General features: G+C 57.4%; 1 protein-coding gene and 1 long non-coding RNA gene across 12 annotated transcripts; one reads left to right on the forward strand and one right to left on the reverse strand.

Moving 5' to 3' along the window:
* Window positions 1-1,405: 1,405 nt before the first annotated feature.
* TTLL10 (tubulin tyrosine ligase like 10) lies at window positions 1,406-23,635 on the reverse strand. Of its 11 annotated transcripts, none has more exons than XM_053899123.1 (15): window positions 23,532-23,635; window positions 17,673-18,178; window positions 14,182-17,185; window positions 13,434-13,514; window positions 13,186-13,321; window positions 12,938-13,056; window positions 12,636-12,765; window positions 11,798-11,869; window positions 11,258-11,343; window positions 10,770-10,941; window positions 9,899-10,070; window positions 9,147-9,287; window positions 2,573-2,689; window positions 2,150-2,243; window positions 1,406-1,837 (listed from the first exon to the last, which is right to left on the reverse strand). In XM_053899123.1, the coding sequence occupies exons 3-15, from the start codon at window positions 14,699-14,701 to the stop codon at window positions 1,461-1,463; spliced, it is 2,217 nt and encodes a 738-aa protein (XP_053755098.1). In that variant the 5' UTR covers window positions 14,702-17,185; window positions 17,673-18,178; window positions 23,532-23,635; the 3' UTR covers window positions 1,406-1,460. The 11 variants fall into 11 exon arrangements, with proteins under 11 accessions (XP_053755098.1, XP_053755103.1, XP_053755105.1 ...); XM_053899128.1 differs by lacking the exon at window positions 23,532-23,635 and having other exon boundaries at window positions 14,182-14,482; window positions 17,118-17,185; window positions 18,019-19,835; XM_053899130.1 differs by lacking the exon at window positions 23,532-23,635 and having other exon boundaries at window positions 14,182-14,534; window positions 17,118-17,185; window positions 18,019-19,835.
* LOC128775924 (uncharacterized) lies at window positions 10,936-17,237 on the forward strand. The gene is made up of 3 exons (XR_008420915.1): window positions 10,936-11,306; window positions 11,759-11,951; window positions 17,126-17,237. It is a non-coding gene; the product is annotated as an uncharacterized LOC128775924 (long non-coding RNA).

The raw sequence follows: 23,635 nt of genomic DNA on the forward strand, positions 1-23,635 counted from the left end.
CCAGGAGGCCACTGCACTCCCACCCCCACACAGAGGCAGGTTTTCTGGCCTCCCGGCCTTGGGGCCACAGCAGGCAGTAGGCTGAGCTTGGCCCCTCACAGCGTGACCATCAGACAAGCTGGGAGGGGGAGTTAGGGTTCCTGGACCCCAGGCACATGGGGACAAGTGTGTGCTTCTTGACTTTTGTCTGGGGACCCTGTAATCCAGGGCACAGCAGCAAGATGAGGGGGTGCGGCAGGGTGCATTGGGAGAGCAGGGGTGCGGTGGGTGGGCTGTGACTGGCCAGACCGGGCTGGCTTTTGTCAGCTCCCTGGCCTGAGACACAGCGGTGCACAGCGCCCTCTAGTGGTTCTGCAGCTTCCCTTCCCTGGGAATGGACGCGCCCTCCTCGGGAGGGAGCGGAGGCTGGCCCGCAGACCCCGGTTGACCCCAGGTCCCACCAGCACGCCAATGCAGAGGCGAGAATGGGTTCCAGCAGTCCCTGACCCCGCGGGTCAGGAGGAGGGCCTTTGGGACTTGGTGGTAACCATGGAGAGGTGAGGGCAGGGTGCGTGAGAGGGAGCAGCGAGGAGGTGTGCAAGCCGGGGTGGGGCTGCCCCGACCCTGAGATCTGGACTGGAGAGGGTGCGAGTGGCTGGGGACGGGGGTGGAGACGGGATTATGGCTGGACCTGGACACTCGGTGGTCGTAGGGGGCTTGGACACATCAGAGGCCCTGAATACCCCCCCCCCCCCCCCGCCCTCCCGCCCCCAACCTGAGGTCTGGGTCCATGGGGAAGGGGAACACCTGAGGCCATTCATGGACTGGCCGGGGTAGGGCCAGTGCCGGCTCAGCACGTCCTTCAGGGCTGTCCTGCCATGGCTGTGCCCCCTCCCCCACGACCTTGTCCTCTGGGCCTCTGCAGCTCCAGGCCTGCAGGGAAGTTAGGGCCCGTGGAGGTGGTGGAGAGGGCAGAGCCCGGGTACCTTCTTGGCCCAGAAAGGAGCTGTGCCTGGGCAGGCCCCCTTGGGGCCGCCTCTGTGGAACGATCTCGGCTTTGAGCAAGCCCTCCTTTGCTTGGGGATCCGGATCCTTTCCTGGCGATCACAGAGCCAGGCAGTAGGGCTCATGCGGGTTGTGGGACTTCGGGAAAGTCCTGGTCTGTGAGGGACACAGGGTGATGTGGAGGAGCCCTGGACCTGCGGACTTCCCCGTGACAGAGGCAGCCCCCCCCCCCCCCCCGCCCCCAGGGCAGAGCAGGAGGCTGTGGGGAGCTCATCCCCCTTCCAGTAGGACAACACCCCCGCATCCCTCCACCCTCGGCCTCCAAGCACAGGGCCCAGAAATGCGGCAGAGAAGCCCCCATGAGAGCGCCTTGGGGGGCGAGCGTCGGGGAGGCCTGGGGCCACCTGACCCGCAGCACGGGCCGTTGGTAACAAAGTAGCCTTTATAGGTCCCAGAGGGCGCCGCTGGCCCGCCCGCTAGGAGCCGCGATGGCCCGCGTTCTTGCGCTCCTCCTCCGCCAGCCCGGGGGACGGCTCCCGCGCCGGGCCCCCCGCTCCCTCTCGCGGCCGCTCGGCCCCGGGCTCCCGGCTCTGGGTGCTGCCGTCGGGGCCGCGGCCCGGGGGTCGGGGCCGCGCGTGCGCGCCGCCGGGTCCCCGGGGTGGTGCGGGCGTGCGCGCGCCTGGCCGCGGGGCGGCGCGGAGCGGGGGCGGCGGGCGCAGGGCGCCTCGGGAGCCCCCGGGGCGCGGCCAGAGGTCGGCCTCGCCGTCGTGCAGGAGCACGAAGTGGCGCTGGGACAGCAGAGGCAGCATCTTCTGGCCGCGCAGGCTCTTCTGGAAGGTCTCGAGCGCCAGGTCTGGGGGAGACAGGGGAGAGGGGCGCGGGCTCAGGGTCCCCGACCTCGCGGTGGCAGGGCTGAGGTCGTGCCGGCGCGGGGGGAGGGGGTGGGTGGTGAGGGACGGGACCCAGGCGGGGATGAGGTGTGTCGGGAGGCTCGGCGCGGACGCCTTTTTTCTGTGGGGCGTGAGGTTTCCACGCAGGCCCTCCGGAGGTTCGAGAGCTGGGCGCGGGCTTCTGAATTTGGGGGGCGGGTGGGGTGGCGCATCCGAGGCGGGGCAAGCCGCGAGGAGCCGGTTCGAGGGCTCTGCGGGCTGCGCGGGGGCCTCACCCAGGGTTTCCGTGACCACGCCCGGGATCACCTCCTTCAGGACTTCACAGTTGGTGTGCAGGGCGGGGTTGGAGTTCATCTCCAGCAGCCACACCTGCAGGCACCCCTGGTTAGCGTCCCTCCCCACCAACGCTTGGCCAACAGGAGGCTGAAGCCCTGGTCCCCTTTAGTCTTGTGATCCTGGCCCGTCACTTCTTTTCTGTGGCCTCACTCCTCCTATTTTCCAAGGAGCTAAGACTCTGAGGGTCTGAGGGTCTGGCCTTGAGGGCTGCCCCACTTCAGGATCTTGGCAGCGGGTGGGGGAGTCTGACTGTAGACTCCACCCCACCGGCTTGCCTGGGTGGTCAGGGTGTACACAGACAGCCCCTGCCTCCTTCCACCTGCCTACCAAGTCCCATTCACCCTGGGAAACCGCGGCAGTACCTTGAAGTTTTCGTCGATCAAGAAGTCACAGCCAATGAGGTCGAAGTAGCCCAGCTTGCATTGGAGCTTGGACTTGACAGCCTGGAAGCAGTGAGCCATGATCTGCTGCATCCGCTTCTGTGGATGGGGGCAGGGAGGCGGTGACCGGATGTCGCCCGTGCTTACATCTCCCAGGCCTGGGACCACAGACACCCCTCACCTGCATTCCCGTCTGTGCCCTCACCTGTGCTTCCACCAGGTGTCCTTCCTGCACAGCCACACTGCCCACACTTGCATACGGAGTCACAGACTCACAGCTAGAAACTCATTCACTCTTAGTTTACTCCTTCAGCAAACATGTGGAGCTCCTCTCGCATGGCAGGTATGGGGGTTCAAGACTGAGGACAGCTTTGGGCAGATCACTCACAGTAATGGCGACAGGAGGCAAATGTGTCACATGAATCACTGTATATTTTGTGCAGCACATCAAGCAATAAGTGCTGATGAAGAAAATGAAACAGCGTTAGGGATCGGGGGTTCTGGGGGGATGGCTGTAAAAAGGGGTATGGTGTGTTGGGCCTCATTGAGGAGATAGTGAGCGGACTGAGCACAGGGTCTGGGGGTACAGCATGGGGAATTTGCGGTAAGAACAGCTGTAAGTGGGAGCCTGAGGTGTTGGGGGGACAGAGAGACTGCTGTGGTTGGAGCAAGCTGGGGGGCGGGGGGAGAGCAGGAAATGAGTCCCGAGTGGTGCCGGTCACATTGTAGGGGCATGGGAAGACGTTACCTTTCATGCTGGAATCAGAGCTGTTGGAAGGTGGGGCACAACTGATTCATGACCTAATAGGATCTACTGGCTGCTATGCTGAGAGAAATGGAGAGGCCATGAGGAAGTTGTTGGAATAATTCGGGTGGCTTGGGCAGGTAGAGGTGGTGGGTTGGATTCTGAACATATTTTGAGGTGGAGCTAACTTGATTGGTTGATGAATGGGTTATGAGCTGTGGAAATAGTTATCCCTAAGGGTTTGGTCTGAGATTCTGGAAGGATGGAGTCCCCATCAGTTGAGAAGAGGAGGACCATGGAGTCTGAAGTATTTAGGAGCTTGCTGATGGGTGGGACAGGCCCTGGGATCTACGGCTCAGGAGAAGGACCAGGGCCAGATGTTTAATTGTGGAGCTAGGAGACTTCATCCCAATGGGTGCAGATAAAAAGCAGGGCTCTGGACCTCAAGAGAGCAATAGTTAGGATGGGGTGCAGGGGAGCAGCACAAGGGGCCAAGAGGGAGCAGGTGAAGTCCTGGAAACCATAGGGGTAGAGCACCAGGGGGTGAGCAGTTGTGTCCAAACTGGCTGACAGATGAGAGAAGAAAAGGACTGGGAATTGATCCCTGGGTTTGGCAACAAGGAGGTCACTGCTGACTTCAATGAGTATTTCAGTGACACACTAGAGAAGAAGCCTCACTGGAGTGGGTTCAAGAGAGGCAAGGAGGATATCAGCAAAAATGGCAGAGGAAGGACATCTGAAAATAAGCCACTCCATAGAAGCCACCAAAAAAAACCACAACAAACAAAAAACAAACAAACAAACAAACAAACAAACAAACAAACAAAAAACCTGGCAAAGAAAATCATCAGAATCAACTTTTTAAGAGCTCTGGAAATTAACCAAAGGCTTGAAGCAACCTGAGGACTGCACAAGAAAGAAAAATCTTGAATCTTGGTAAGAACAGCAAGCTTTGTAGCATTTTAACTTGACCTGGTTTTATCCTCTACTTCCCAGCTCAGTGCTAGCCTTGAAAAAAGTCTGCATTCTCAGTACGGAGGTAGCAGAATGGACCTGACTTGCAAGAATTGTAGCTGTTTGTTGTGATCTCTCTGCTGCTTCCCCCTCCCCACCAAAAGACCTCACTTGGAAAGAACTAAAAGAAAATATGAGAATGATGACTTACCAAATAGAGCATATCAGTGAAGAGACAGAAATTATAAAAGGAAACATACAGAGATTTGGGAGTTTAAAAGTATAGTAACTGAAAAATGAAATTCACTAGAGGGGCTTAACAGTAGATTTGAGTTGGTTGAAGATAGGTCAGTTGAGATCATTTAGTCCAAGAAACAGAAAAAAGGGAATGAAAAAAAAAAGCTACAGAGACTTGTGGGACACCATCAAGCCAACACACATAATGGGAGTCCCAGAAGGAGAAGGGAATATGAGGCAGGAAAAATAGTTGAAGAAATAATGGTAAAAAAACTTCCCAAATTTGATTTAAAAAAAAGTCTACGCACTCAAGCAGGTCAGTGAGCTCCAGTTCGGATAAACTCAGAGATCCTCCCTCCGTACCATAAGCAAACTTTCTAAAGACAAAAAGAGAATATCGAAATCAAGAGAAAAGTGATGAGTCACAAGGGTGCTTAATAGGATTGACAGCCAACTTCTCATCAGAAACCATGGATTCCAGAAGGCAGTGGGATGACACATGCAAATGCTAATGTGTGCCCATCAACACAGATTTAGAATTACTGCTTTATTTAGTTGTTTTTTAAATAAGAGAAAAAAAATAATTACCAAAAAATACATTAATATGGCCTTTTACATTTAACTATGTAGTTACCTTTATGAGAGTGCTCTTTATTTCTTGTGAAGTCAAGCTACTGTCTAGAGTCCTTTCATTTCAGCCTGAAGGACCATAGGGCAGTTCTACTAGTGATAACTTCTGGTTTTTAAAATCTTGTTTTTGAAGAATAGTTTTGCTAGATATAGAGCTGTAATTTGTGAGAATAACAGCATCAAGGGATGTAAAGAACTATGTAGGAACAATAGGGTTTTTTTTTTTTAATACTATTGAAATTAGCTTGGTATTAATCCAAACGAAATTGTTATAAATTAAGATGTTAATATTAATCTTCAGGGAAACAACAAAGAAGATAATTCAAAAATATATAGTAAAAGAAATGACACTAGAAATTGTACACTAGGAAATATGTATTTAGCGCTAAATGAGTCAGTAATGGAGGAATTGAGAAGCAAAAAAGATATGACATATAAAAAATAAATATAAAAATATAAGATGTAAATCCTACCTTATCAGTGATTATATCAAATGTAAATGGATTAAACTTTCCAATTAAACTAGAGAGATTGGCAGAATGTATTAAAAAACCCTTGATATACTGTTTAGAAGACACTCACTTTAGATTCAGAGACACAGGCTGAAAGTGAAAGGATGGAAAGAGATATATCATGCAAACAGTATCAGAGAGCTGACATGGCTATACTGATATCAGAGAAAATAGATTTTAAGACAAAAATTGATACCAGAGAAAGGAAAGGACACTGTATAATGATAGAACAAGAAGATGTAATAGTTATAAACATACATACACCTAGCAACAGAGCCTCAACATACATGAAGCAAAAACAGAATTGAAGGGCAAAACAGACGATTCAATAATAATAGTTGGAGACTGGAATACCCCACTTTCAATGATGGATAGAACATTTAGATAGAAGAACAAGTAGATGGAAGACTTGAACAACACTACAAACCAAGTAACCCTGTCGGAGACGTCTGTAGAATACTCTATCCACAACAGCAGAATGTACATTCTTCTCAAGTGCACATGGAGCACTCTCCAGGGTAGACAGTATGTTAGGACATAAAGCAAGTTCCAGGAATTATTAAAGGATTCAAATCATAAAAGTATGTTCTCTGACAACAATGGAATGAAATTAAAAACCAACAAGAGAAAGAAAATTGGAAAATTCACAAATATGTGGAAATTAAACAACACACTCTTTAGTAACAGATGAAATGAAAAAAGAACATACAAAATTATATGAAATTCAGTAAAATCAGTGCTCAGAGGGAAATTTATGGCTGTAAACACCTATATAAAACCAGAAGAAAGATCTCAAGTCAGCCTTAAGATTGAGATCTCTTCAACCTTGATAAACTAGAAAAAGAAGATAAAAATCCAAAACAAGCAGAAGGAGGAGCACCTGGGTGGCTCAGTCGGTTAAGTGTCCAACTTCAGCTCAGGTCATGATCTCACAGTTCATGGGTTCGAGCCCCGTGTCAGGCTCTGTATTGACAACCCAGAGCCTGGAGCTTGCTTCAGGTTCTGTGTCTCCCTCTCTTTCTGACCCTCCCCCACTCATGCTGTTTCTCTCTCTCTCTCTCTCTCTCTCTCTCTCAAACAAATAAACATTTTAAAAAAAGCAGAAGGAAGGAAATAAAGATCAGAGTGACTATAAATGGAAGAGAGAATAGAAAACAGCAGAAAAAAATAAATGAACCTCAAAGCTGGTTCATTAAAAAGATGGACCAAATTGATAAACTCTTAGACTGGCCAAGAAAATGGAGAGAAGACTCAAATTACTAAAATCAAGAAAGAAAGACCTTACACAGAGATGAAAATGATTATAAAAAGGATTATAATTGTTTGTAGAACACTATGAACAATTGTATTCCAAGCAAATTAGATAACTTGAAAGAAATGGACCAGCTCTTAGAAAGACAAACTAACAAGCTTGATGCAGTAAGAATCAGAAAATATGAATAACCTATAACAAGTAAAAGTTGAGTTGGTCATAAAAAACCTTTCCACAAAGAAAAGCCCGGGACCAGGTGACTTCACTGGTGAGTTATTCAGACATTTAAAGAATTTACACTAATCCTTCACAAGCTCTCCAAAAATAGAAGACAAAGAAATACATCTGAAACCAGACAAACATACAAGAGAGTGCTACAGACCAGTATTGCCTATGTGTGTAGACACAAAAATACTCAATGAAGTACTAGTGAACTAAATCCAGCAGCGTATTTAAAGGATAATATACCATGTCTGGGTGTGATTTATGCCAGGAATGCAAGAGTGTTTCTACAAATGAAAACCAGGTAGTGTATTGCAACACATTCATAGAATGAATGAAGTGGCAGCCATCAAAACAGTGTGGCACCAGCATCAGGATAGACACACCCACCAATGGAATAGAATTGAATAGAAATAAACCCATACATATCTGATCAACTGATTTTCAACAATGTGCCAAGGATGGTCTCTTTGACCAGTGGTGCTGGGAAAGCTGGATATCCACACACGAAAGAATAAAGTTAGACCCCTACCTCACACCATACAAAAGTTAATTCAAAATGGAGCAGTGACCTACCTGAGAGCTAAATGATAAAACTTTTAGAAGAAAACACACAGGTACAAATCTTTGTGACTTTGGATTTGGCAATGAATTCTTATATATGACATCAAAGGCATGAATAACCAAATTAAAAATAAACAAATTAGGGGCACCTGGGTGGCTCAGTCTGTTAAGTGTCCGACTTCAGCTCAGGTCATGAGCTCATGGTTTGTGAGTTCGAGCCCCATGTCGGGCTTTGTGCTAACAGCTCAGAGCCTGGAGCCTGCTTCAGATTCTGTGTCTCCCTCTCTCTCAAAAATAAATAAACATTAAAAAAAAAAAAGAAAAAAATAGACAAATTGGACTTCATCAAAATCTAAAATTTTGTGCAAGAAAAAGGACATTATCAATAAAGTGAAAAGACAAGAACAGGAGAAATATTTGCGAATCACATATTTGATAGGGGTCTAGTATCCAGAATATATAAAAAGCTCTTATAGCCTAACAAAGAAGAATGGACAAATGATCTGAATAGAAATTTTTCTAAAGCAGACCTGCAAATGGCCAATAAGCATACGAAAAGATGCTCAACATCAATCAAAACCACAATGAGACCCCACTTCACACCCACTGGATGACCAAGAAAGAAAAAGAAAAAGAAAAAGAAAAAATAACAGGTGTTGGTAAGGATGTGGAGAAATTGGAACCTTTATGTATTGCTGGTGGGAATGTGAAATATCGCAGCCACTGTGGAAAACAGTTTGGTAGTTCCTCAGAAAGTGAAACATAAGTTACCATGTGACCTCACGATAGCATTCCTAGATATATACCCAAGAGAACTGAAAATATGTTCATGCATAAACTTGCACATGAATATTTACAGCAGCGTTACTCGAAATAGACAGAAAGTGGAAACAGCCCAAATGTCCATCAGGTGGCAAATGTTTACCAAAGCAAATTGTATGTCCCTACCATGAAATAGCGTTGAGTCACAGAAAGGAATATTGTATGATTCCATTATTATGAAATGTCCAGAACAGGGAAACCCATAGGGACAAAAGTAGATGAGTGGGTGCCAGGGACTGGAGGGAGGTGATGAGAGTCTGACAGTGGGTATGGGGTTTCTTTTTGAGGAATTAGGTGGTGATAACTGCACAACTTTGTGAATATGCTAAAAACCACTGAACTGCACACTTTAAAATGGTGAACTTCATGTCATGTGAATTGTCGACAGTGAGAGAAAGAGAAAGAGAAAGAGACAGAGAGAAGCTGGAGCCCCTCCGAGTGGCCAGCCTCCACACCCGCAGCACACACATAGACACACGTGAGGCACACTTCCACGCAGGTGCATGCCCTCAGGGACTTCTGAGCACCTTGTGCCCAGCACCTACCCCTCATGTACCATGAGGGGTCTTGACCCTTACCCCCTCCCCACAGGCTGGCACCGGGAAGAAGCACACGGACCGTAAAGGTAGTAAAGACCCAGTCCCTAGGGAGTCCCTTGGTCTTCCGGAATTTGTCGTTGATGTAGCGGTTGAGGTGGTCCATGCTCCATACCGTGTCCTCCTTGAGCAGCATGTACAGGGGGCTCTTCTTCTGCATGAACTGGGGGGCAGTGCAGCATCTGGAGCCCACCACTCCAGAACACCCAGAGGCCCTGCCCCTGCTGAAGGCCCCTAAAGAGAGCCTCACGCTAACCCAGCTACCCAGTGAGTCCACAGAGGTCCTGGCCACCCCAGGACACCCTGCGGTGACACTGCCTGCTGAGACCCTCCCTAGCACTTTCTTCCATGAGACCCTCTCAACCGTCAAGTCTCCCACAGATCCTCATGGAAGGCCCCCACCTAGATCCTCTCATGAAGATCCTTCCGTAGAGACCTCTGCCTACAGGATCTCTCCACGGAAGTCCTCAGAGACCTCATTTCCTACCCCTACCCACACCCCATCCGCACCTAGAGGGAACCAAGCTGGGGGTCAGGGGTGCAGGGCTCTCAGTCATCAGTCATTTCACCAGGATGCCCTTCCCTGGCTGAAGGTGAGAGGTGGTGCTGACTGCGAGCAGGGCAGCCCGGGATCACCACCAGGCCTGGGCCACCTCCGGGCCCCTGCCACCTTGGGTCTGAGCTTCCGCCTATAGCTGAACTCTCCTCTGTGTCCCAAGCAGTGATCTTGTCCCAAAGCTGCAGAGAGGGCCCTCATCTGTGGGGTGCCCTTACCTGGTTGGTCAAGTGGCCACTGAGGTCGCTGGAATGGGGGTCATAAAGGCTGAGAGTGAGGCGGGCATAGCCGTGACCAAAGAAGACCATGTACGGCGTGGCACAGGCGATGAGCAGGTAGGAACGCACGTCAAACTTCTTCCCATCCAGTAGCAGTGGGTTCTGGATGTACCTGGGGGACACATGGGGGCTGAGCACATGGCTGGCCTATCCTGTGTCCCCTTGGCCCCCCAGACCAGTTCCTCAGCACCACTTGTCCCAGGTGTGATCTGTGGGCCCTCTCTTCTGGCTGAGTGAGTGTCCATCGTTAAGGGGACATTTCTGAGCCTGAACAAGTCAGGGAACTGGGAGGGAGGGTCTGGCCCTTAAATCTCAGACCACTGCATGATCTGGGGTGCCCAAGGGGCAGGAGAACGTAGTTGTGGCAGCAGCCACCCTGGTGGATGTGGAGGTCCAGAGGGACCTTTGTGAGGCCACATTGCCACCCATCCACCTCTCCGTGTGAGGCTGTGAGTCAAGACCCTGCCCAGGGGCCCAGGGAGCTGGGGAGGGGTGGTCCCTCTGGCTGCAGCCTGCAGGCCGCGGCTGGCTGGGCTGGGGACAGAACAGAGGCTGGCCTTCCTGCAGGAGCAAACTGCCCGAGACCTCTCTGCCCTGCCCCGTGTCCAGGAGCCTGTGTGTGTGTGTGTGTGTGTGAGGGGATCTCTATCAACCCCGACGAGATGTGACACCCCCACTTCTGCTGGCCACACAGAGGCCCAGCTGGGGGCACCGCAGCTTTCCATTTACAAGCCCGCGCTCCCAGGCACCGGCGGGGCCCAGGGTCAGCGCCACCCTGACCGATGCCCTTTGTGGTGCCCTTGCCCAACACCTCTGCACGACCCGCGCCTGAGGCGCCCGGAACGGCATCTTGCGGTAGATGGGGTCGTCCTCGATGCTCTGGGTCTTGACTTGCAGGGCGGCGACTTCCTCCTGGTTCCTGAGCAGGAAGATGCCTTTGCCCTGGTTGGAGGCCGTGGGCTTGCAGATCCACGTCTGATTTTCTGTGGGAAGAGCCACCTGAGCTCCTGGCTGGCCCCGCCCCGTTCTGACCACGCCCAGCCACGGCCCCAACCGCCCTCCCGGCCATGGTCCTGCCCCCTACCAGGCTCCGCCTCCACAAGGTCCGGCGTTGACCCTTCACCTTGACCCATCGCTTCAGCCTCAGCCCAGACCACGCCTACCTGGCTCCACCCTTCTCCATGACCACGCCCCCGCCACGACTCCGCAAGGCCTGACCCTGCCCTAGTGGAGCCAGGTCCTTGGTCCGTTCCTGAACCTCTCTGCCCAGAGCGGGCCTGGCGTCCAGTGACCTCTCACCATCAAAGAGAGTGAAGAAAGCCTCTCTCTCGTCCCTGATGTCCAGACGGTAGGTCTCTGGGAAAAATTCTTCCATTTTCAGGACTCTGGCGGAGCAGGGGGGGTGGGGAAGACACAGGGAAGGCTGTTCCCTCGCCTTAGACTAGCCAGCCTAGAAAAGCCAGCCTTCCTAGGGGTCTGACCTGGGAGCAGCTGGAGGGACAGGTCCACTGGAAGGCTGGTTGCCTCTGCCAGGAGCACTCTTTTCAGGGTCATTGCACACCTGGCTTCTCTACGGGCTGGTCTGCCTCACTCACATCCTGGCCCCTCTCCCACCTCCTTGCTGTTCCCCGCGCCCCCTCAGGCATTGTGAGTGGACAGTTCAGAGCTGTGTCCCCAGGCTAGGACAGTGCCCAGCACGCAGTGAATGGTCTGCATGGGTCCCTGAGCACCCCGGCCCAGTCCAGACCTCTTCCCCTGGCTTGGGGTGCCCTGTAACCGCCAGGCCGTCCTTCAATTTAGGGCAGAATGGCTCCTCCCAGCTGGGCTGAATGCTGCTACCTCTGTGGCCCAAAGCATCCTGGGCTGGTCCACGTGAGCTCCTCAAGGGCGGAGGTTGTGTCCTTTCTGGATCTGTACCCCAGGGAGACACAGGGCCTGGGCTGAGCGGCCACTCGGTAGTGTGTGGAGAATGGATGGATGGGTGTCTGGAGAGGTGAGGAGGCGTGGGTGTGGATAGGTGGGTGGTTGGGTAAATGGATTTTGGATGGAAGTAGGTGGGTGGATGGGCAGGTGGTCCGGTGGGTAGACAGATGCTTGGAGGCGATCGATTAGATTTGTTGACAGAACTGGGTAGGATGGAGGTGGACGGCTGGACACGTAGATGTAAGGTGAGGTCACGGATGGCCAGGTAAGTGGGGGGGGGCTGCCTGCCTGGTGGAGGGCGGAGGGGGGAGGCGGGTGGTGCACGGCTGGTTGGATGGGCAGGCAGATGAGCGGACGGTAGTCGGATGAAGACCCACAGCGGCTCAGGCAGGGCTGTGTGGTGGGTGGGGGGAGGGGAGCAGGTGGCAGTGGTGTGGGAGGTTCTGGGGTACGCATTAGGGTGGGTGGACCACGGTGGGTGTGTGCACAGATCGCTGCCTGGTCCGGGGGGTGGGCAGATGGAGTGGGTGGCAGGTATTTGGGGGTGCATGGATGTAGGTGAACAGACAGAACTGGGAGTGGGCTGGTCCCATGGAGGGTGTTCAGGACCAGCGGCTGGCACGTCCGTCCGATGGATGGTGGTGCCGCTGAGCAGAGGGCGACGGTGGGTTCGCGGGACTGGGGTGTGGCGGGGGAGGACACGTGGGTGTGCAGTGAGTTGGTGGTGGGTCCCAGAGGGCCGGGGCGGGCTTACTTGGCCTGGGCACACGGTGATGTCTTGTGGGTCCTGCTCACGACCCTCGAGTACTCCCTCAGGGCACTGAGCAGCCCAATCTTGGTGGTGAGGAGCTTGTTGTTGGGGAGCTGGTAGAGCAGCTGTTCGCCTGGCGGGTGGAGGCCCGGCTGGCATGCGGGGCTGCGGGGCCACCACAGCCTCCCCCCGCCCCTGTGGCCACCACCTCCCCGGGTGGAGGGCAATGGCACTGCCCGGCCCCCAGCTCTGGCCCAGGGGGCTCTTGCAGGCTGTGCCAGATCCCGCGGCCCCTCCCCTGCTACCTTCCCGGAAGCTGTAGTAGCTGTCTCTGCACTTGACCTCGCACCACTTCAGCTTGTAGTCCTCCCGCCGGCTGTCCTCAATGCGCTGCCAGCCCTTGCCCTTGCAGTAGGAGCTGATTCTGTGGAGGCACAGGGGCAGCGGTGGCCGCGGGGGCCTTGGGAGCCTGGGGGTGGGCAGGTGCGCCAGCGGAGGGGACGTGGGGCCCTGAGGGCAGTGGAGCAGGGCCCAGCCTGAGGCCCCCACTCACATGGAGGCCCCGTTGGTGCCTCCGATGTAGAAGTAGGGCCCTTGCCCACTGCCGTGCAGCTGCCTCTCCCCCTCTGGCAGGTGCCTCTCCAGGAGAGAGGCCTGAGGCCTGGCGGTGTCAGCAGCGTCCAGGAGGTCTACGGGCAGGTGGCGGGGGGGGGGTGTGGGGGGGGTGGGGGCGGGGTGTCAGAGGCTCTGGCCTGGCTGGAGGGCTCCCGTCCCCTGGCCCTGCCCCTGCCCCAAGCCCACCTGCATCTTGGCCCGACTGGCTTGGCCGGTGCAGGGGCTGCTCCTCTTGGCTGCTCCCCATCGGTCTTTTGTGGGCCCAGCCTATGAACAGGGCGGGGTCCGAGGGGGTGGCTGGGGGAGGTGCCCACGGTGAATCTGGCCATCCTGCCCATTTCTAGTAGCCCCTGGGCAGTACCCCCGGCCGCCTGGGCCCATCTCAGTCCTGACCAGTGGGCCTGAGCCTATCTTGGGCAAGAGGGGAGAGTCATCACCAGCCAGGGCCGGCCTTGGAGAGGGCAGGGTCCCTGCTTACCAACAGGCTGGGGGCTCCGTGCAGGGGAGAGCTAGGCTGTGAGGCTGCAGCTGGGGGGAGACGTGGTGCAGGCACATGCCCAGGAGAGTGGGGGTCACAATGTGTATCATGATGTCATGGGTGACCCATGTCAGGCAGGGGAGATGGGCCCAGGCATGTCCTGGACAGTGGCTGGGTTCTGGGCCAGGCAGGGGCAGTGCCTGCTACGGCTGCTCCTCGTGGTGGTGCCTCCAGACCGTGGAGCGCTGCTGTGTCCCCTCTCTGTGCCTGTTCCGGCCCCGGCTCTGCTGTCCTCTCTCCTGCTCAGCTGGCGCAGACCCCACACCCAGTGCCTGGCCTTCTCCTGGCCCCCCTCCCAGTGAATGGCTATATGTGGTCCCCTGATGGGAATGCCTTCCCTGGGGATGGGGTGCCTGTCCCCGGGGAGGCACTGGACAGGCCCAGGGCTGCATTCACCTGGCACCCGGGTGTGGCTCCGCCGGACCCCTGCAATCCTGGACCACTTGCCCCTCTTCCTGCTGACGTGGGTCCTAGTGGGTGGTCCCCGATGGTAGATGAAGCGGGTGTGGCTGCGGGCTGCAGGTGTGGGAGCACAAGGGCGGGGGCAGCTCTGGGAAGACACCACCCCCACCCCTCTGTGGGACCTTTGGGCAGTCCTCGGTCCTAGCCTCAGGGAGGGGTGCCTCCCGGGGTCCTGGACTTGGGCCTCTGCTTGTGGCTGGCTCCTGTCTCTGCGGTGACCGTGGGGCCTGGTGCCCTGTGGAGGCAGGGTCATCTCGGCATCCTGTTTGTTCCAGGCGAGGCTTTCCCTGCAGGGACCATGTGTCTGGCATTGCCGTGCTTGGCCTCGGTGGTGCCGGCTGTCAGGTCTTCGGGGGTCTGGAGGGGCACCCTGGCCCCAAGCGGGTGCCCCCTTGGAGCTGAGGGTGGCACGTGTGTCTGAAGTGGGACTGGGCAGTGAGGTGCCTGGCAGCATCTTCACGGCTGCTCTGGGCCCTGTCCCGAGACGACGCCCCCTTTTGAGTGCCCTTTCCCTTGTGGCCAACTTGGGGCCATTTCAGGGAATTTTAGCTATTCTTTGATGGGTCCGTCCCGGTTTGGGGACTGCTTGGGGGGTGAAGACTTTGGAAAGGATTGAAAATGACAAGCAGTGGGGAGGCAAGCACACTGTGGAGTTGGCAGAACAGAGAAGGACAAATCAGGTGTCGGCAGGTCACTATCCAGAGAGGACAGTCACTCTGCAAACACACCAGCTGGTCACCCAAGAAATACTTTAGTCCCCCCCCCTTAGGAGAGGAGAGGAACAAACTGAATAGCTGTCAACACGGTTATGGGAGGTGGGCTGGGGTTGGGGGGAGCCTCACACCTCTGCTGAGGGGTGGGCTGAGCACGTGTGGATGGCCCAGAGCCCCTTGCCCCAGCCCTGGCCCACCCAGAATGGGAGGGTTCCTTGGAGGGTGCTGAGTGTGGGCGCTGGACCTGGTCCGGCATGGCTGGGGCGATACAAGCCTCCCGAAAACAGGGAGAACGCGAGCGTGTGGGTGCGTGCACCCCAGCCCCCTCCCGTGTGTTCCGAGAACCAGCAGCGAGTCCCAGGAGTCCTGCTGGGATCACCTCCCCCAAAGGTACTCATGTCCAATACCATCCCTCAGCAGCTTGAGTGCGTGGCCATGGGGTCAACAGGCATCTGAGGGAGGCCCCCCAGGTGTGAGTGAGAGCGCCACGCGCACAGTCACGCACGTGCGCACAGGAAGTGGAAGAGGTGGGGAGAAACAGATGACCGGGAGTCGAAGGAAGGCAACCCCTGGAATGTGCTGGGTTGTGAACGGGAGAGTCGTCACCCCTGAAAGAGGGCTGGATGCCACCAGAACAAGGGGTCCAGACCACGAAAGAGCTCGTGGAAATAAAAATGCAACAGAAGGGTTGGAAACTCAGGGCAAGGAAATTGTCCAGGAAGACACGAACATGAGAGTGGGAGGAAAATGGAGTTAAGCTGGCATCTGTGGGGCACCCGGCACTGGACTGCCAGGAGCCCTGAGAGGCAGACGGGTCAGAGGGGGGTACATCCAGGGCCCCTGGAGGAGCGTGGTCAGAGAAGTTCCGGACATTTCCCCACAGGGAAGTTCCTCAGCAGTTCGCCTAATCTCTCTGTGCCTCTCTTTCTTCGCCTGTAAAGTGGGCTGGCAGGGACAGCAGCCTGATGGGGCTGCTGTGAAGACAGAGGGCTTATTATACACACGACACGTGTCAACGTGGGCTAGCGGCGGTAATGGCGAGGAGGACGTGGCGACATTCGGGCACGACTAGAGAACGGCCGGAAGAGAAGCAAGTGCACAACGGGCCGGTGGTCGGCTCCGGAGGGAGCAAGCCGCGCCTCCCACCGCCCAGAGTGGACGGAGAACTTCTGCAGTGGATCTGGAGGCTTGGCAGCGCGGGCGCACTCTGCAGAAGCAAGCGCGGCCGCCACGCCTCCACCTGGCTTTCCTAACTCTGTGCGGGATCGCCCTCCGCCCTGGCTTTCTGCAACTTCGAGTTATACCGCTTCACTTTTAACTTAGCAGGACCCACATTGGTACCTGCTTTTGCTGACTGAAAGAAGTCCGAAGAGGCTCTTTGCCTTTACGGACAAAGGCGAAAAGAGAAAATAGCGTTCAGCGGTTTGTTTTGCAGTGTGCCTTACAGAGGCAGTGGACAGCTGGCCGGCCCGCCCAGCTCCTTCCTGGGAACCGCCCTCAGCACCCCATGTACAGACCCAGAGCTCTGAGCTGTGTCTGTGAGGATCTGGACTTTATCTCAACTTATGTTGTGCGTCCATTAGCAAGATGTACCCTGAGGTATCAGAAAAGCCTAAGAAAGGTTATTTTTTGGGCCTGGACGCGCTAACATTTTTCCCCATATGCCTCTTTGCTTTACAGCATCTTGGCTTATGAAAGCGTTCATAGGGTTGCTCTACTGATGGTGGGAAAACCTGTGTTTATTACTTTCACAAAGAAATAAGCCGTGAATCTTCATTTCTTGTCATTCAAATGAACAAAGGTTAAGAGAGAAAAAAGAAAAAAAGGCCCCCGGTGTGCACGCAGGTGGGGACATGTGACGTCTGTGGCTGGCAGGGGCGTAACGGGTGGGGGTGGGAGGTGTGCATGTCAGACCTCTTGGCCCCGCAAGCCTTCTCTCTAGTGCCTGCACTTGTCAGAGTGTCTCTGAAGGACGTCATTCTAAATACAGATGCAAAGCTTTATGCTCAAAGAGGTTCACGGAACGCATTTATCACAAGAGTCACAGGATGGGAGCCCCCCACAGCAGAGGATGGCCCCCACATCGTGTGCGGCCTGCAGAAGCCCGGGGCAGGTGAAAGCTCGACTTTAGAGTAAATTTTGAAATAAACTTTTTACCTGGTCAGGTAAAAAGACTGGCAGGAAGCGGCACCCCGGTACAGGATGGAAGGCAGGCCCTGGCGAACCTGGAGGAAATGTTCAAGGAAACGAGAAGACGTCAGTGTCCTGCCGTGCGTCTTCTCCCCAGGCACACGTGTCATCGTGGGTTGCTCGGGAGGTGCTGACATTGTTCGATGGGCTGGTGCCTCCCGGCTGGGGGCGGGCTGTCTGGGAGGACGCCCTGTGGGGAATTGGCCCAAGGAAGCAGCCCTGGTCCTGGGCAAAGGGGCTCGTCCTGAGGAGCCACTCCCACTCCCCCCCAGGAGACAGGCTCCTCTTGGCCCGGCCTGGGGGTTTGTGACCCTCACGCTGTGGTGCTGGGGGGGTGGGCCCTCTGCAGAGGGGGCTCATCTCAGCCAGGACGCCCCTCTCCCCACCCTCCTTCATGTCCCTTCTGCTCCTGACAGAGAGAACTGAGAGAACCCACAGGGTCCTTGGCAGCCAGGTGGGTAGGGGACATGGGATGGTCCCCTCAGCGAGGACCTGTGCCGGTGGCCCGCCTGTCCCTCTTACCTGCCCAACAAGGTGGTGTAAGCCCTCTGCCGGGGAAACAACAGTGGTGGCCTGGCAACCGTCTCTGGGCAACAGCCACCCAGTGGCCCAGAGGCAAGCAGGTGGGAGGCGCAGGAGGCCAGGCTCCACGGGGAGCTAGTGGAGGGGGGGCTTTGGTGGGAGGTGGGGTGGGGCTGTGGCTGGAGCAGGGGCCTATGTGCACAGTCCCCACACGGGCCTTGCATCCTTCACGTGATCATCCCTGAGCCTTCTGAAGACCCCCAAACCCACGCCCGGAACCCCAGACCCGACCCCGTAAAGGTTTTCGCGTTCCCTGTCTTACGTGCTCCGTTTCGTCTCCGCTTACCACGGCCTCTCATGTGGTGTCCACCGTCCAGCCACGTGGCCTCGCCACCCTCCAGGGTCTTGTGTGGGTCAAGGGCGTCTCTGCTTAGGGTGCCTTCACTTGCTTCTTGCAGGGCTGGATGGTGTCCCCCCAAATGTGTCCATGTCCGAAGCCCCAGAACCTGCAGATGTGACCTTACTTGGAAAAAGGGTATTTGCAGATGTGATTGAGGGTCTTGAGATGAGATCCTCCTGGATTATCTGGTGGGCCCTAAATCCGATGGCCAGCGTCCTCACAAGAGGGAGGCAGAGAGAGGAGACCCAGGAGAAGTCACGTGAAGATGGGGGACAGAGGCCGGAGTGGTGTGGTTGCCACAAGCCCAGGGATGCCTGGAGCCACCAGAGGCCGGAGGAGGCAGGAAGGACCCTCCCCTGGAGGCTCCAGAGGGAGTGCCCCCACGCCCCCACCTTGATTTCTGAGCTCTGGCCTCCTGAGCTGGGACGGAGTGCATTTCTGTTGCTTCAAGCCCCCCAGTTCGTGGCCCTTGGAGGTTAATATACCCTTTAAACCGCTCCTTACTTTGGGTGTCCTGTGGACAACCCCCCCTGTGGAGAGGCTTCCCTGACCCCACGCCGACGCTGGTGCACTCCCAGGCTCCTCGCCTGCCTGTGCTGGTACTGGGGACTTTCAGGGGTCAGTCCTGCTGGACTGTGGTCTGAGACTTTCTGCCCCAAGGTGGCCGTGGGTCAGCCTGGAGGGTGGAGAGCTCCTGCAGCCAAACCCTTGACCTGAGTGATTAGGGCTAGTGGCCGCCAGCCTGGGCCTGCCGGGGCAGCAGAGGGTGTGGGGGAGTGGGGCCCTGGTTTTTCCCTTGGCCTGAGCACAGAGCCCCCGTACTTGTCTTCCCTCAGGAACCAGTGCGCCCCTCCCCCGTTTACTTCCAGGGGCCCAGACCCCTTGGAGGGCCAGCCCACCACCCTGGGTCCCTGTGGGCTCTGGGAAGGTGGCCCCTTGCCTGCACTGACACAAGAGCTCAAACTGCAAAACCTTGCCTCATAACCCGACAAACTGGATGGTGTGGGTGCCGCCCCAGCCTTTCCCACGGTGGTAATGGCCTGGGGCTGGGCGAGTCACTGTGCCTCTGCAGCCCGGAGCAGGGCAGGAGGATCATTAACTTGCCATCCCCGAGGGGGCAGGTGGGCAGCTGGGGGCCTCTGAGCTGGGGGGTGTGCTGGGGGCAGGAGGCAGTGGCCCAGCCCTACCTCTGGGGCCAGGGAAAGTGGGGAAGAGCCCAAGCGGTGGGTGGGCAGTTGGTGCCTTGTCTGGGGCCAGGCTGTGCTGCCTGGACGCTGGGCCAAAGTTCTCCTGTCGGACTCCATGCAGCCTCCGGTACCTCTGCTTGGTTCCCGCGGGTGTCTGCATGGTCCCCACTTGGTCATCTGATCCCAGAGGCCTTCCTGGGCCGGCTTTACCCACCCCCACCCCCAACCACCACCTTCTCGATTGCTCTGGCTTCTTCAACACTGACAGCCCTCGTAGTTGACGTGTCCTGCTCCCCAGCCTCCTCGCACCTGCTACCCCCTCTCAGGGACGGTCCTCCTCTCCCGGCGTCTAGAACTGTGCAAGTTGGCCACAGGTGCTCAGGAGAGACTTGGTGATGGAAGGAGGGAAGTGGGGGGTGGAGAGGAGGAGGGAGCAGGGAGGGGGCCTCCCCCAGAGCCCCCAGAGGTCCCCTCTTCCTGACTCAGCCTGCAGAGCACTTGAGCAATGTGCAGACCCCAGGACCTACTCGGAATTCTCAGGGGGGAAGAAGGGGCTTTGGGGGGTGCAGCCGTGAGACTGAGGGTGGGATCAGCATCCAGAAGTTTGGTTTTGGGGATAGCTCTAGACAGAGGACATCTCCACGAGCTTCTCAGAGGGGAGCAGCGGGGAGCAGGGTGGGGGCCTGAGAGCAGCTGAAGATTAAGGGCTGCCTGCCCCGATTCAACCCCATGTTGATGGTCTGGCACCTGGAAGCCACTCCTTGACTGCCCAAGCCTCCGAGATGGGCCTGTGGGGACCTGGTGGGGTCCTGAGCGTAGGCCCACAAAGGGAAGCAAAGGTAGCTTGTACCTCCCCGCCCCGCCCCGCCCCTCGTGCTGCCTGGGGTGGGGGACAGTGTGGCCCAGGGAGGTGTCTGGGTGCACTACTGGCCACAGGTGCCCTTCCCTGCTCTGCGTTGGAGGTTTGGGGGTCTGGGGCTGTTTCAGTCTCGTCCTCCTCAGGACCCCCCTGCCTGGCACAGGTGGGGGGGTGGTGAGGGCTCTAGGTGGGGCTCCAGGGGGCTAGCTGGCTGCAGCCCCTGGGGGTTCTTCTGGCCCCACGGCAGTGCCAACAGCATGACTTCTGCCTCGCCTGCTCGCAGACCTTGACGGCCCCATCCACCCGTGGACCCGAGATGCACAGAAACCAGCCACCTCCACACCTCTCACCCTTTATTACAACGATAATCCATTATGGCTGTGTATCCATTTCGACCCCCTGAGGGGTCAGAAGGCTCCCCCGGTCTGGGTCTGGGGTCTGGAGGCTGGGGAAGTCCTGCATGGCCCATGCCCTGTGGGGGACACGAAGGCCCTGGGCCTGGGCAGGTGTGCACTGCCTGGCTCAGGGCCACTAATGGGCCCGTAAAGGACCACGGGCCTCGCCCTCCACCCGGTGTCCCTCCAGGGGCCCCTCCTCCAGCGGTGGTCAGGCCATGGATGAACGGCATTACCAGACAGTATTAGACAATGGAACCCAGATCTAACCGTGTCTGGTAAGACGCCCATCGGCAGGCTGTGGTGCAGGAGGCCTCCAGTCAGCGACAAACACTTCCAGGATGGCAGTGCCCTGCCCTGAGGAAGCAGTGATACCCCCGACCATCCTGAGTCTGCAGAGTGACCCCCAGAAGTCCCGTGACCCAAGGCAGCCCCAGCACGCAGCCCCCCAGGTGCGTGTGCCTGTGGGTGTAGCTACGGAGCGAATGATCTGGTTTCCCTGCACTTGAACGTGAGTATGCTTACTGTGGCACCCTCCCCAGTTCCCTGAACGGCTCTTGGCTGGTTAATGAATAACGGTGAGGCCAGGGTCAGACCCCTCCTCTCTCCCTAGAGGCCGGCTGGGGACCCAGTACAGGGTGGGGTTCCCGGGGCCTAGAGGGGCCGCCCCTGTGCGAGTCAGCTGGGCAGGTCCGGAGGCTGGCATCCTGGCTTCAGATCAAAAAGATAAGACAAAGGGCCATCCCGGCCTCGCCAATGGCAGACAATGTTCCCATTCTCGACTGTGACACCGTGGGGGCTGGTTGGGGGAGTGGGAGACTCTGTTCTCGTTGGGAAACAGCACAGAATGTCTACTGCCCTCCGACCGTGGGTTTGGGCCGGGGCACCTGGACACACCGTTGTCCTTCCTGCATCCCTGGTTGACCAAGAGAGTGAGCTCCCCTTTGTAGAGTAAGAGTCCTGGTGTGAGAGAGGCCACCGCCCATGGCTGGCCTCACTTGACTGGGGCCTCTAAGGGTGGGGCCAGCTCCCACAGGACTGGCCATGGTGCCCTAGACAGCCACGGTGGGTGACCCTGTAGGGTGGACAGGAGGGGCTGCGAAGGGAAGGTGGGGGCTGCCTGTTGCCAACTCTGTGCCAGCCAGAAAATGCATTTCCTCAGGCGGCTGCTGACTGGGCCCAGTCTCCACTTCTGCTGACAGGCCTGAGTTCAGCCGCAGCAAACATACAGGGGCAGAGCAGGCGGGGCTGGGTGTGCGGGCCAGGGCCCCGGGACGAGGTTGGTGTCCAGGACATGACAGGTGGCCCTTTTCCGGTCCTAATGTCCCAATCCTCGTGGTCTCTCCCCGGGGGTCAGAGCACCCTGAGAACTCAGCTCGGGAGGGAGCCAGGGGTCCCCAGCCTGGGCTCAGTGGTACGGCAGAGGGGTACCAACCTGCAGGTGGGGGCTGCCCTGATGCGCCGGGCTGCACAGCGGAGACAGGCTGTCTGCCCAGCCCTAAGCCAGCTCTGGGCTCTTGGCCCGTCTTTGGACGGTGTGTCCTCGGGCCGCTTCCTGGCAGGCAGGCGGTGGGTCACCTTTGAACATCGTTACCAGACAGTGTTAGAGTCAAGCCAAGAAATCCAGCACTGTCCGGTAAGATGCCCACAGAGGCCCAGGTGCGCCTCGGCCCGAGGACAGGGACAGACACCTGGTGCCCACCCGTGGGCAGGCAGGGTCCAGGTGGGAAGGGGTGAGGATCCCCGGGCAGGGAGGCCCGAGGGCTCCTCCCTGCTTTCTCCGGAGCGAGGAGACCTGGGGCTCGAGACCCAGGACCAAGGCTGGAGATGTTGCCAGTCTGCAAGGTGGCCCGCCTGCCCTGGGGCTGTCTCGGGGCCACCCCGAGGCCCAGGCTGGGCCTTTGCCCTCCAGAGCCCTTTGTTGTGGCCCGCTCAGCCCACACCTGCCGGGTGTGGTGGCAGCACCTGCTGGGGTGTTGTGGGTAGGGCCTGATACCTGAGCGTCCTAATCCAGGATCCCTGGGCGGGGGGGGGGGGGGGGCTCAGTGCAGCTGCAGGACACCTTTCACTCTGGGGGGCCAAGAAGGGGCACTCAGACATGCCTGGGTCCAGGGGAGGGGTCACCTTTCTGCCCCACAGCCCCACCTGGCAGGAGGGGACAGAGGAACTCTGGGTGGGTGGGCCGACTCAGGGTGTCTGTCGGGGAGCTGGGGCCTGCGTGGGGCCTGCGTGGGGCCTGCGTGGGGAAAGGGAGGGGCCTGGGGCTGGGGGAGGGCGGCCCCGTCGCTGCGTGCAGGGCCCCGCCGTCATCATTACCAGGCAGTATTAGAGACCTGACACCATCCAATGCTGCCCAGTAAGATGGCGATGGCCGCCCCCAACTGGGTCTGGGGGCCGCCCCACGGGGGGGTGTGGTCAGCAGCCTGAGGCAGAACCATGTTCGTCCTCGTAGGGCATGGAGGGGGGAAGGGGACCCGGAGGGGTGGGGGCTCAGGAGAGTCCCCGGACATCCCGAGGCCATAGTGCTGGGCAGACACAGGGGAGCCTGGGGGGGGGGGGTGGCGCTGGGCCGCAGCACCTGGAAACCCCTAAAGGCCAGGACCACAGGGTGACCTCCTGCCCGGCCAGCCCTGCCCAGCTCGGCGGGGCCATCGACTCTGGACGTGGCCCCAAGGAGGGACAGGGTGTCCTGCCTGCCGGAGGCAAGGACAGAGTGGTCCCAGGGAAAGGTCTGGACATCGGGCCCTGCCCCCTCAGGGTCCGGGTGAAGGTGAGTGCATCTCAAACCCGAAGGGCTGCTGAGGCTGGACAATGAGCCTCTGTCTCCCAGACGCCGCCCCAATGGCTGTCTCCAGCCCGGCCCCCTGGTGCCCTTGTCAAGGGCGCGGAAGGGTGTTGGGACAAGGATGGAGTGGGCCATGGCTCTTGAGGCAGGACAGCACGGGGGGCCCCTCCTCAGCCCCACCCCAGCAAGCAGGGCGGGAATTCCCCAAGGCCCAGGCCCTCCACCTCTCTCACCGGCCAGGTCACAGGTGGGTCTGTCTGCCCGCCCCACTGCTCCGTGGCCCTGGGCTTCTGGCTGCTGCTGGCCGTGAGGTCCGAGGCTGAGACAGCGCTGGGCC

The sequence above is a fragment of the Panthera pardus genome, unplaced genomic scaffold (genome assembly GCF_024362965.1).
Source record: "Panthera pardus isolate Hobbes unplaced genomic scaffold, ASM2436296v1 HiC_scaffold_11, whole genome shotgun sequence".
Classification (NCBI taxonomy): Eukaryota; Metazoa; Chordata; class Mammalia; order Carnivora; family Felidae; genus Panthera; species Panthera pardus.